The following is a 13,825-nucleotide window of genomic DNA, read 5'->3' as shown; positions in this document are numbered from 1 at the left end:
ACACCACCTCCAATCCACTCATGAGGTTTTTCTGGCCACATCCCCACCTTTCTGCTTCATATTCATCATATGAAATTCAAGCTTCTCATATTTACCATCAGAATCATTACAACTCTGCACCTGCTCCCCTTTAGTTACCTGCTTTTACTATGTTGTTCTTCTATCCCAACCACTACACACTACCAATGATGCCAGCCTTGAATACCAATATGTCTGCTTCTCCCACAAATTACCACTTGCTTTCCCTCATGACCCATTTCTGCTGTGCTTCCAACAAGTGTGGGCATCAGGTATAGGAGACATAAGAAAATGAGATGAAAATCACATTGCTCAATAGCTAAACCAAGTAACCGATCTTAGTTTAACTATAGTCCTCTATCCTCCCTATCTATTAATTTCCTCCTCTTTACAAATGACATCTTTTGTTTTTGGTCTCCAATTTCACTGTATGTATTGTACAGCAAAGTTCATGTCTGCATATTTAAACAGCACCTATAACATTAGGTGCTAATATACATTAGGCCCTTTCGAGACTATTACAAAACATTAAAATCTGAATCCAAAGCGGTTGCAACAATATTTAGTGTACCTGCATAACAGCATTAAAGAAACATGTATTCCCCAAGTTACTAAGTCCTTTCACAGTCACTGCTGTTCCAGTATTTGAAGAATGACCTTCTTTGATTGTGATCTCCTTTTTTTCCTTCTCCTGCTCATTTTGGTTTTCTTTTTCTACTTTTTTATTTTCCAGTTCTTTGTTTTCATCACCTTTTGACACTGAAATACAAAAAAAACAAACACCTGTTTCCAACTCATCCCAAGCACCTAACATTTTGTAGACCTAGAAAAGTGTTACCTCTTTGAAGAAAGCAGTAGAACACTATGGGTGTATCTACACTGCAGGGCTTAACTTGAAATAAGCTATACAAATTGAGCTACGTCAATTGTGTAGCTTATTGTGAAATAGAGAGCGTCTATACAGCACTCATTTCAAAATAGAGCACTCTTCCTCCGACTTCCCTTATTACTCGTACAATGAGGGTTACAGGAGTTGAGAGTAATTCAAAATAACTGCCTGATGTGTAGAAGCAGACTAAGTTAGTTTGGAATACCGCTAGTTATTAGAAATAGTGCTGCAGTGTAGACATACCCTATGAGGGTAAAATTTTAAACCTATGCCACTCAAGCATCACATTCCATGTATAATATTTCTGTTCTAAGTTTTGAGGTCATTCTTGCACATCACAATTTAACAAGATTAACTATGCAGAGCTTTTTTATATAGCTATCAGTTGAATCCCGACTTGTAACAAACATACACCTTGAAATTTAATGTTTTCTTGGAAATTTCTCTATGGAGTCAAAAGTCATTCTACCATAGCATTTTGTACAGCATCCCTCACCATAGCATCTAAATAATACTGCATGTGAAACAGTAATTACAACCTAAAATGAAGTATATAGAACAGAACTCTCCTGTAAGTGTTCTCATGCCAATACTTTTAACACGTAAAAAGATGGAGTTCGAGTACTTTTTTCCTTTAAAGCAACAACTGTACCCTGAGGATGTTTCTCCAAAATTCATATATCGCACTGGAAGATGCCACTAGATACTTTGAACCAGAAATTCCTGGAGAAATTGAGTTTGAATTCCAACAGAAACACCTGCTAAATAACTGGCAGGCTTTTCTTGATGGGGCTCTGACTAGCAAGGCATTCAGATAGGATATGAATGCATCTTCTTCAGAGTAATAGCAACCCTCAAAATCATGTGGATTCATACTAAGTGCAGTAATTCAGATTCTCTCCATGTTTTCTCACTTTTGTACATCAAGTTAGAGCTTGTGAGCCAATTCCTGATTCCATTAAATCCAGTGGTATCAAATTAGAACTGCAATATCTTTGTGCCTCCCTACTCCACAGATATAGCCATAAATATCAGAGCAGCCACAACCATCTCTCAGTTCCCCTAATTCAAAATCTCAGGTAAAAAGTCCCCTGGAAAAAAAAAGTGAGAAGAGGGCAGGTCTGGGATCCTCCAGCACAGCCTATAGAAGGAATAGTGTTTAATACAGCAATGGATTATTCTGTGTAACTGTCTTGCAGACTTCAGATATGGGGTTGTATGTAAAGCATACAGAGGAGGTCACTTGTTCTCTAGCAGAATGAGCTTTCATATTTGGAGGAAAAGGTATAGCAGCCATGTGATAGATTACCTAGTATAAGGCTTGCTTCTTTGTTGTCATAAGTAGCATTTCTAAGCCAGAAAGACTGTCTGAAGTGGTTTGGCCTATCACAATAATACAGCAACAGCCTAGAACATGTAAGATGTAAAGTTTCTTATTCCCAGGAGAACAATGGGGTTTTGGAAAAATGGAAAAATTGCAGATTTCCACTTAAAATGGAAATCTGACAACTTTGGAAATACACTTGGGACAATATCTCAATATCACCATATCTCTGTAGAATACTGCAAAAGGAGGTCAGCTTTGAATTTGTTTACATTAAAGGTAGTGGTGCAAAGTGCTGAGAAGTTTAATTTAAAACAACTAAATAAAAGAGGGGGAATTTGTTGAGAAATTCCTCTATTTAGAGAAAAATCACAAGAGGAACATTCCATTAAAAAAGGGATACCACGCAAACACTCCTATCTTGCTGCTACGGGCAATAAAAGGGAATGGAGATGACAGGTGCACCTTCTTTGTCTTTTGTGTCATCAGGAAGGTCCCACAGAAAGATGTGCATACAACAGGTACAGATGCTACTATTCACATACTCGCTATCTCAGGGGCATGTCCCTCGAATGGAATCCACATGACAAATTCTAACAAGAGCAGTCTAGATTCCATAAATAATTTGTTTTGTGAGCATATTTTACTTTTGAAATGTTTGAGAACATTAGGTGAAATCCTGGCCCCGTTTCCTAAAATCTAAACCCCACAAATATTGTATTGTCTTTATTCGTATGAGTGCCTGTTGGACTCAAGGCACTTTCAGTGTACTATATACTCTACCAGTACCTACCTGGACTTGGTGTGTCAACTTGAGCTTGTTTTCTAACATAATCCACGAGTTGGCCCAATCTATTGGAACTATTATATGGGACTTCATTATCACACAAGTAGCACCTGTCTCCCAAAAAGAAGCCAAAAGAGTGCAGTGAAAAACGGAGTTAAATCATATTTATATGCCAGCCAATCACAACAAGTCATTTGTGAACTACTCCATTATATACATCTGAAAATGCTATAATTTTATAACTATTTTCTTGAATCAGGAATTTAAAACAATTTTGATGCCAATTTACCTTCACTTAAAAAAAAAAAAAAAAAGAGTGGCAGTGATATGGGCGATAGGGATCATATATAAATTGTAACTTCTTTGAATGCAGGATGACTAAGGCCATTCTGCAGTCCTTACTCATGCAAAACTCATATTTTGTGGGTGTTCTGCATGAATAAAGAAATTAGACTAACAGGCTCCAAAGGAAATTATTACAAATATCAGCGGATACAAATATGAAAGTTGAAGCTTATTTTATCCAGATATTTACTTTGTTATATTTAACTTGAATAAGACATTAACATGCATATTCTATTTGTCATGTTATTGTATATTTGTATTTTATTTGCCTTTTTATTGCTGATACAGTTGTGTTTTATTTCAGTGTGAATACAACCAAGTAAGTATACCACTAGATTACTGCAGTGTGTTTCCTTTAATTGTGCTGAGAAAAGTGACACTGGCGGACAGAAATATTCTGTTTATCAACAGTGCAGATACAGCACTGAGATGCAACCTTCCCCACACTGTCCTGTCAATATAACTTAACCCTGACTTTCAGGAACCACCTGTCCTTTTACCTGGTATAGACTCGGTTACATATGTAACCAAACAGAACTGCACTGACATACAGAAACATCCTAAATGAGAGTCTCTCAGGTACATTGATTTTTGAAGTGTTAGGCACAAATGCATTTAGCAGATTTCAGGATTACAAGAAAATGTGGATTGACTTCCATTTTGGGGAGCAAAGGAAGTTCATAACGAAGCTCTATTTTCTAATTCACTAGAATTCCCAGTGCTCTTTCCATGATTTAGTATCTACATATAACCAATTTTTCAGCCAACCTATTTAGGAATCTATTTTTTGTCAACTGTTTTGGAAGCTTGGTAAATTTTTAAACAGGGTCAGAATCACCATTTTAAAGGGTAACACATGACAAACTTAATTAGGCACCATTTCTTTACACATTCTCTTCATTGTCTGTGCATCAGCTAAAAGTTTTGAACAGAAAAAAGTTTTTTTTAAATACCGTATAAAATATTACAATTGTAGCACCTCCTTTGTATATTAATCATATCAAGAGATTTAAAGAATGTATTCTTAGCTTTTAGTTTTAAACATCCACTTTGCAATGAAATACTGTATGACGCCATCCAGTATTAAATTCTACAGGAATCACAGAATACTAGAACTGGAAGGAACCTTGAGAGGTCATCAAGTCCAGTCCCCTGCTCTGATGGCAGGGCCAAGTACCATCTAGATCAGGGGTGGAGAACCTAAGGCCTAAGGACCAGATGCAGCCCCTGCTTTCCTGGACTAGGGATGTTAAACATCGGTTAATCAAATAGTCGAATAACCTCATGAATTCTTATCGATTAGTTGACTATTCTATAGTCGGCAGGGCAGGCAGCCAGTGCACTCCAGCATTAGTCCTACAGAGTTAAGATCCCCTCACGGACTGGCTGCCTGTCGCCCAGTGCTGCTGCCTCTGATAAAGAAGCAGCAGCAGTCCCTGTCTAGGGGATGCCTGAGCTCCTGGATCCGGTGCGAGCTGAAACTGAGCTGGCCTGCCTGCCTAGCTCCTAATACACTTCAAATGTAGAGCTGCAGTGGGAGTAGGTCCTCCAGCGCGAGCCAGGACTGAGTTAGGTTACCTCCCAGCTCCTAATATACTTTAAATGTAGAGTTGCAGTGGGGTAGGCCCTAGACTCGTCACAAGCCAGGAGTGAGCTGGGCTACTGGCCAGCCTGCTAAAAAAATGTACCGGCCAGGGGAGGAGTGAAATGCGTGTATTCCATAGCACTAACCTATAGGATTTTGCGTATTGGTTAATCGACTACACTATTACATCCCTATCCTGGACTTGACCCGAGGCACTGGTGAGGGGTGGGATTTTTTTATTTCTCACTTGTTTGCAGTCCCCCAAGTGATTTTCCTATGGGTCAGTGCCCCCCCACCCAAAAAAGGTTATCCGCCCCTGATCTAGATCATCCCTGATAGAGGTCTATCCAACCTGCTCTTAAATATCTCCAGTGATGGAGATTCCACAACCTCCCTAGGCAATTTATTCCAGTGTTTAACCACCCTGACAGTTAGGAAGTTTTTCCTAATGTCCAACCTAAACCTCCCTTGCTGCAATTTTAGCCAGTTGAAGTCAGTAGATGCAACATTTCTGTGTCATACAATTTACAATATCCTATACCATACCCAACACAAATATTTAACTTAGTTAGCCATTGTATAAATCACATAAGCAACTTTATGTAAAAATCACAATTACAGCACGTTCATTAAAACCTTAATTTGTAACAAAACTGAAAGATTTAACATTTATCACTACGTTATGTAGCCTAAGAAAGATACTATTATTATGTTCGGACTGAAACAGCATGTGTCTTGAAAGTCAACATTTAAATTAATCTGGGAATGCATAATATGAATTTTTCACTTCAATACAGTAAAAGCTGTGTTATCTGGCACTTTACCAGCACAGAAAGCTCTATAAACTGACATTTCTGATCTTTAATAAGGTCTGGCTTCCTACCTTGCTCCACATGGCTCCCTGAAAGTGGCAAAATGTCCCTGTTGCTCACAGGTAGAGTAACAGCGTCTGGATCTATGTACGTTATATCTCCCTGTCCTGAGCCCTGGCTCTGCAGCTCCCATTAGCTTGGAACAGCCAAAAGGAGTTGTAGGGGCAGCATCTGTGGGCTGAGGCAGTGCACAGAACACCTCACCTCTGCCTAAGAGCTGCAGGGACATGTTGCTGCTTGCAGAAAGCCATCCAAAATGAGCACCACCATGATCCAGCATCCCAAAATCCCTCCCGCAACCCAACATCCTGCCCTGAGTCCCTCCCACCCCCGCACACGAACTCCCTCTCTCTTAGTTAACCTGAATTTTTGACTTATCAGCAATCCCCATTCTCCCAACATCCCAGATAAGAAAGCTTTTACTGTACTATTGTTAAGGGAATGTATAAAATGTGAATGTTAATAGAATATTTATTAACTGGTCAGAGCCAGTCTTCTAATGTGAAGGGCCCTATCAAATTAGAGATACATTTTGGTCAATTTCACCCTCAGGATTGTAAAAATAATAGATGTCATTATTTCTGATTTAAATCTGAAATTTCACAGTGCTGCGATTACAGGGATCCTGATTCAAAAAGAATTTGGACGGTGGCAAGATGGGGGCAGGGAGGAGAGAGGGAAGGGAGGTGCATCTGTAGTACTGTTACCCTTATTTCTATGCTACTACTGGCAGCAGTACTGCCTTCAGAGCTGGGCAGCTGAAAAGGGGCAGCCGCTGGCTGGGAGCCCAGCTCTGAAGGCAGAGTGACTACCAGCAGCGGTAAGGAAGGCATGGTATGGGATTATCACCTATATTTCTGCACTTCTGCCTGTTGAGCTGGGCTCACGGTCAGCAGCCACCATGGTTAGCAGACATCCAGATCTAAAGGCAGCACAGAAGTAAGGGTGGAAGTACCACAATGCCCTGCAACTCCCTTTTAGGTCAGGACCCACAGTTTGAGAAATGCTGGTGTCGCCTGTAAAATCTGTATAGAGTAAAAGCACACAGAAGACAAGTGTTCATGGTCCACGATGCATGTTTCATGGCTGTGAATTTGGTAGGACCCTAGTAATGCTGCAGTAAAGGAATTTATTAATTACTTCAGCAACTTTAACTTTGAACATTTTTTTAAACAGAACTATCTTGAAAGTTTCAGTGTATTATTTTGAGAAGTCTACAAAGACATAAATAAATCATACCCTAGTTTTTAATTTTCTTTCAGTTATGATTTATGAGTGTTGCCTGACAAACTCACCACACACTCCAGTTGTCCAAACTGAGAACCAAACAATGGGGTTCTGATCTTGGTGTTGTATAATGCTTTAAAGCATGCTGCTCTTGAGAATTTCTGCCACAGCCCTATAACATTGATAACCAGAAGTGTCACAAAACCCAATGGATGATTAAATGAAAAAAAAAAAATTCATACTAAAATCAATTTTTAAAATAAATATCTAACAATTAGTTAAGCAAATAAAGTAATTAGTATGAATACCTCCTGAAGTTTATTTCTATAGAGAAAAAGTACTAGCTGGATAAAGGAAAATTATCAAGTAGCAAGGGATCTGGACACCTAACTCCATTAAGTGCTTTTGAAAATCCCAATTTTAAGTCCTAAAAAATGAAAAAATTATTAGGCATACATGAGTCTAAATTAAGTTAGCCATATCACTACTACAATACATTATAAGATCCTGCAACAGAAATATTAATATGAATAGTAAATATTATTACAAGCAAAATAATCTACATTTTCAAGAAGCAGAAGTAATCATGATTGAGTCTGGTCCTTAAGTCTGCTAAATGCCTTTGTACCAGGTTTCTAGATACTTTTAGAAGTGAGTCAGAGCAGACAATGTTTTCAGATTAAATTCACAGAATTAATTTGAAGCTCTCTTTCTTAATTGCATTTTACAACACTGAAGGATGTGATACTGTACCCCATATTCTTCATAATAATATTATGATATGGTTGTGACATAATTATGATGCCTTTTGTACAATACAGAGCATGCACGGTGTCACTGGAAAAGATATGTTTTGCTGAATATCATTATCCTATTTATATGCAGGTATCATTATTGTATCTGAAGTTCTAAATATTGACTATATATCTTTATTTTAAATGGGCTTACTTTGAAAAACACCCAGAGCCAGCCTTTCAGGTAAAACAGTGAAGAAGCCAGACAATATTACAAAGACAATGAGCAATGGAATAGCTTAACCTTCCTGAAATCACTCCAGACTAGGGATGTTAGTATCGAGTAACTGAATAGTCGAGTAACCTGCATGAATTCTTATTGGTTATTCGACTATTTGATAGTCCCTGGGGGTGGGGCAGCAGCAAGTGCAATCCAGCTCCACTCCCGGGGAGCCCCCTGCCACCCTGTACTGCTGCCTCTGTATCAGAGATAGCAGGGCAGGGTGCCAGGTGGGAGCCAGTTCATAAGGTGAACCAGTTTAAAAACCTGTTCCCCACAGGCCAGCTGTGGACAGAGGCTGATCTGGCAGCAGCCCCTGTCTGTGGGGGGAGGGGTCCAAGTTCCCCAACAACAGAGGCTGCTCTGCCTCCCCAACAGAATAGCCTCTGTCTGCAGCAAGCCTGGGCCTGCCACGGACAGAGGCTGGTCCGGCAGCAGCTCCTGTTTACAGGAGGTCCCAGCTCCCCTCAGACAGAGGCTGCTCTAGCCTCTGTCCATGGGAGCTCGGACTCCCTCCCCCCTCCTGCATGGACAGGGCCTCTGCTGTGAAGCAGCCTCTACCTGTTGCGGGGGGAGGGGGGGCACAGGTGGCATTGTGGAGCTGTTGCTGGGAGGAACTGGCTTTTAAGCTGGCTCTCCTGCCCCAGCCTTTGCTGCCCTTAATACAGGAAATGCGAGTAGTCAACAAGATTAACCGATAAGCCTAGTGTTACTGGTTAATTGTATTGTTGATTACTCATTTAGATCCCTACTCCAGACAGCCTGTAAGTCTGGCTGCTGTGACTCAGCAAGGTACTCAAGGGCATGTGACTCTATTCTCCATTTCGGGATGTCTATTTTTCCACAAACTTATCTGGGAACCAAGTTTAAAACAAATGGTTCCCACCATACGTCAAAGCTATATAACAAGGGCAGCCAAACCTACTGGGACACACCTGCCAAAGCTCGGGGCTTCAGTCCTGTGAGAGGTGCCTGACAGAGGTTGGGGCTTCAACTCAGGTCCTGCGCAAGTCCCAAGCCCTGGCAGGCGTGCCTAAGGTTGAAGCCCTGAGATTTCTCTCCCTACTAGGGCAAGAGCCCTTACTCTTCCACTCCACTGCAAAGCAGAGATCCCTAAAGAACTGATTGTGGCTCACAAGCCATAATTTGGCCACCCCTTGCATATAAGGCAGGATATTATATCATCACTTGTTCTTCACACCCCATGCACAAGTACAAATTTCTGGAAGCAACAAAGGAATGAAAAACTGAATGGTAAGAAGTGCTGGACCCAGATTGAACGGATTTCTAGCCTATGTATGAAAACCTGGGGATCTCAAGTGGCAAACCAAGTGCAGCTTGTGCCTTCAGAATCTGCAAGCCTGCTTGTATCATGAATCAGGGTGAAAGATTATTCATTAAAATCCAATTCTCCTAGTTTGTAAATTTGGCTTGCATTTTTGTTTATTTACCAGATAATCTGCTTTGATCTGTTTGCTGTCACTTATCACTTACCATTTTCCTTTTTGTAGTTAATAAACTTACTTTATGTTTTCATCTAAACTAGTAAATATGGAGCAAAGTGTTTGGAATATTAGTTCAGGAAGCCGGGCTGCTGTACTTCCTCTCCACACTAAGAGGGAGGCAAACTGGATAATACATTCATACTGACTAGGGTTTAGAAAAGGACAGGACTGTACAGGCTGGGAAGCTGGTCCGTGGCTGTAACCTCTCTATTGCTGGTTCATTCAGTGACTGGTCAGATCCTGCATGTAAATACAACTGGGTGTATCCCTACTTTGTGAATTCTAGTGATAGTGTAGGAATGGGAGAAAGTCTGCAACTTGTCACAGTAGCACAGTCTTGAGAAAGACTCCAGCCTGGCGCATCCGAGGGCTCAGTGGTACCCCCCAGTTCTAGGAGGCAAGCCAGGCAGAAACCCATCATATATTTAACAAAAAATTAAGAGAAATACCCTATGGCCACATTTTAGACATAACCATATTGAAGGGCTTTCATCAGCTTCCTCTTCAGATTTATCTTGTGTCTTATTGTCTGTCTTGCAGTCCTGACAAATGTTCCATTCCACATTCAGCAATGCCTTTTTCAAATGGCCTTGTTCCAATCCCTTGCGGATATGCTTACATATAGGTTCTAGAAAACAAAAAATAGGGATAAAATGAGAAACATTCATTTTTTGCCAAGCAGTCAATATGGACACAGACTTCTAGATGCCCACAAGCTAACGTGACCTTTTCACAGTTAAGGAAAAAATGGCAGGTTAGGGGAAGTAACTGGAAGCTGTGGCAAATACTTGACACATCCATTCTTCATTACGAGAGTTCAGTACCTAGCAATATCATTGTACTGTCAACTGTCGTTCAAATGTGACCAAATAGCATTACTGAATAAGAATGTCAGAATCTCTGACCAGATGTACATGAAAATTTCTGCTGGATGCAGATCCAGCTACCAAAATCTGTATTTTTGTTATTTCAAGACTAGATAACTGCATTGTGCTCTGTCTCAATTCAAGGCAACTGCATCTGATTTTCCCCTCAATGGTTCAACAAGTGTACCCGCTCTCAAGGGGTGTTAAAATGTGCTTATTTAGGTAAATATGTAACTCCTGCCACTGCAGTGAGTGATGCCAGCCCCAATCTAGGGCCCCATGGGCTAACCTGAGTATGCAGGAGGGAAGCTGTCTCATCCATAGCACAGTTGGGGCAGCTGCTGCAAGCTCCTTCCCTTCTCCCCCTGCAAAGCACAGGGCCCAGGCCTGCCACCCCAAACTGCCCTATGGATAGGATGGCTCTGGATACAACTCCCCTGGGCCATAGGGATGTGCAAGCAATGGCTCTAGCCCCGCTGAGCTGCCAGTGACGGTGGCAAATGTCCGGGGAGGAGGGGAAGGGTTAAATCACTTGGAGGGGAGCAGGCAGGGCCAAGATACATGCAAGGGGAATGCACAGAGACCCTCCCTTGAAGCCCTATCAGAAGGGGATGCCTGCTGGCCCACTAGAAGGATTTGAGGACTGGCACTAGTTCTACAGAAAATTGAGTCTGAGACCCCTGGCCTATGGCATTAAGGTTCTGGGTTAGAAACCTATAGGACAGGGAGGGAAAGTGGGCATTGCTCCCTACCTATAGAGAGGTGTATGGAAACACTAGACACTGGTGAGGTAAATAGAAACACTGAAGAACTATTTGAAGCCTAGGGGAAGGTTACACAAACAAAAAAAGCTATGGTTTGGGCCCCCAGAAGCAAGCCTGGGATCCAGAAATGAATCTGGAAGAATTATATTTAATTTATTCAGAACTTCATTTTACTCTGAAAGAGGGGTGGACTTTTGATCAAAAGGTCAAAAAATGTTATGATAGCCTATAAGTTCATGGAAGACAGATGGCAGTGAGCAAACTGAGGAAGCAATGACCTTCAAAGCCCCATGGAGTATGATGCTACAACAATGAGAATAACAATTCTCTGAAGTATCATACACTTTTATAAGTGAACATTTTAATTCATAACCTTTTACTGTTAGCACACCTATCTACCCAGAAACGTATTAGGAATATGTAACTACTTTTCATTACACATATAGGGCCTGGCACTATAGGCCTTTAATATAATAAATGTCTCATAGAATTTCAATGTGAATTGAATTGAGTATTAAGAAAAGGTTTTTAGGATTGGATTTGTATGACAGTAAATAACATTGAATCTTTGACATTTTAATTTACTATAGATTTCATAGCAAGTTTAAGAGGCAACACTGAAACTTCCAGCTAGGTAAACTCCTTTTTTACAATCAAATCTTCAAAGAAGTAAAAATGAGTACAGGCAGTCCCCGGGTTACATGGATCCGACTTACATCAGATCCCTACTTACAAACGGGGTGAGGCAACCCCGCACTAGCTGCTTCCCCCCAGCAGACCAGGGAGACATAAAGCTAGAACCCCTCCCAGCAGACCAGGGAGACGCACAGCTAGAACCCCTCCCAGCAGACTAGGGAGACGTGGAGCGGCTTTTTTCAGCAGACACCTCAGCTTGAGAATAAAGGACTGAGGGAAGTGAGGTGTGGGAGAATAAAACTGAGCTCCGGAGAAATGTTTGGCTAGAGTTTCCCCTACAATATGTACCAGTCCCGACTTACATACAAATTCAACTTAAGAACAAACCTACAGTCCCTATCTTGTACGTAACCCAGGGACTGCCTGTACTCTAAATGCCTTCTGATTATTAATGGTTTTTCAAAGCTTCTCACTTTGAAGGCAAACAAATCATGTTTCTTCCCCAGTACTATAGACATCTCTGAAACAATTTTGCTATGAAACATACCTGAAATATCCTCAGACTCATCAACTTGTATGTTTTTTCCCTTTGTTCTTTTCTTTCCCATGTTAGTGCTTTGTAGATTTCCTTATGCAGAATAATCATCTAATAGGGAAAAACACATTTAAATTAAAAACTAGATTCTGCTTCTGCTTGTATGAGGTTATAAAAAAGTAACAGCAATCTGACAAATGTAAATTAACTGAATTTCAAGGACACATGAATTCATAGTATTTTCATACATTATGGCTAATGCACATTTAGACCCCACTTCCGCAAACTGATCTGAGCCCTGAGGCTAAGGGAGAAGTCAGATCAATAAAATTGCAATTGTCTACTTTTAGTTAAGTCACACTACTGCATTTCTAGTCCTGTTTGGGTTGACCTCATTTTTGCCAATAGAACAAGTGGCATATGAGAAAAGGTAAGTATTAAATAATGTGGTTGGGTAGTCAAGTCAAGCAGGATCTCCTCAACCTATTAAGCTACAAAACACTATTTATGCAGTGTGGTTTAGACCCAAGCTTGTTAAGGTACCTGAAAGCCTTTAAGATACACTTGCTACAGAATGGGAATAGGACTTTGATAGGGATATTTGGCGATTTTTAGAAGAAGAGGTCTATCCCACTATAACTTCACTAATATTTGTGCACTAGGAATGGGACATGCCTCTGATACAACACAGACTTGGTTACCAGCAGATGGCAAATGTCCAGCATAATTGATGCCCGCTGTAACTCTCGGTCTCTAGGCGTTTCTCTCGCCACTACCATACCTCAATGAAAGATGTATATTTTTGGGAGACCCTCCCTGGCCGCAAGACAGAGTGTCAGGCAGCACACACCACAGGGTCTTTGGGTCACACCTGCCCAGGCCCCTGAACCTGTCCCAGGTGCGCTCTTTGCCTCTGGGTCCAAAGATGCTGCTGCTGTCATCGGTGCGGGAAGTGGTTTCCACCACACACGACGGGCTTTACAGGTTGTGTCAATGACTCGCAGCACCTCCATTGGACAAACCGTCCCAGCACCCCTGGGGACCCAGGACAGATGCTGCTGCTGCTGCTGCTGCCTCCCCGCCCCAGGCAGCGGGCGCCCAGCGCTACCTACCCGCTCACGTGGAGTCTTAGAGCTCTCGCCACCAGCGCTGCTGCTACTGCAGCCGGGCCCCTCTTCTCACACTATCTTGAATTGCAGCGTACCCCACCCCGCTGGGCAACACTGGGTGCAGCCCGCTGTCTCCGATTGGCTAGTCAGCCTCACCTGAGCCCGCCTCCCGCCCCTTACGGACAGCCACTAGAACCAGTAGGGAAAGCCCCAGGTCAGTCGCGCAGAGCCGGGAAGGGACACGACGCGCCTCAGGCCAGGGAGTGAGTGACTCGGGAGGCTGGTGGGGGAATAAGGGAGAGTAAATAACACGGTGAAATCCCTGGGTGCTCGCTAAGTCCGAGCCCCT

The 13,825-nt window shown here is 41.8% G+C and overlaps 1 protein-coding gene across 3 annotated transcripts in view; it reads right to left on the bottom strand.

The window, feature by feature from the left end:
* The window catches only part of USP16 (ubiquitin specific peptidase 16), a 31,602-nt gene that overhangs the window by 17,637 nt on the left and 140 nt on the right, over positions 1-13,825 (bottom strand). The window contains exons 2-7 of one of the 3 annotated variants that reach the window (XM_089773591.1): positions 12,380-12,478; positions 10,016-10,194; positions 7,439-7,474; positions 7,116-7,219; positions 3,025-3,128; positions 590-777 (exon numbers count right to left, since the gene is read on the bottom strand). In XM_089773591.1, the coding sequence (XP_089629717.1) occupies positions 590-777; positions 3,025-3,128; positions 7,116-7,219; positions 7,439-7,474; positions 10,016-10,194; positions 12,380-12,440 (672 nt within the window). In that variant the 5' untranslated portion in view covers positions 12,441-12,478. Of the gene's footprint in view, positions 1-589; positions 778-3,024; positions 3,129-7,115; positions 7,220-7,438; positions 7,475-10,015; positions 10,195-12,379; positions 12,479-13,479; positions 13,757-13,825 lie in introns of all 3 variants that reach the window. The other 2 variants (XM_075910386.2, XM_006126082.5) reach the window with 2 other exon arrangements.

Source organism: Pelodiscus sinensis, chromosome 1, assembly GCF_052426305.1.
Source record: "Pelodiscus sinensis isolate ZL-2025 chromosome 1, ASM5242630v1, whole genome shotgun sequence".
NCBI classification, from domain to species: Eukaryota; Metazoa; Chordata; order Testudines; family Trionychidae; genus Pelodiscus; species Pelodiscus sinensis.
The sequence above is the reverse complement of the archived record's forward strand: the minus strand, read 5'-3'. Positions and strand labels throughout refer to the sequence as shown.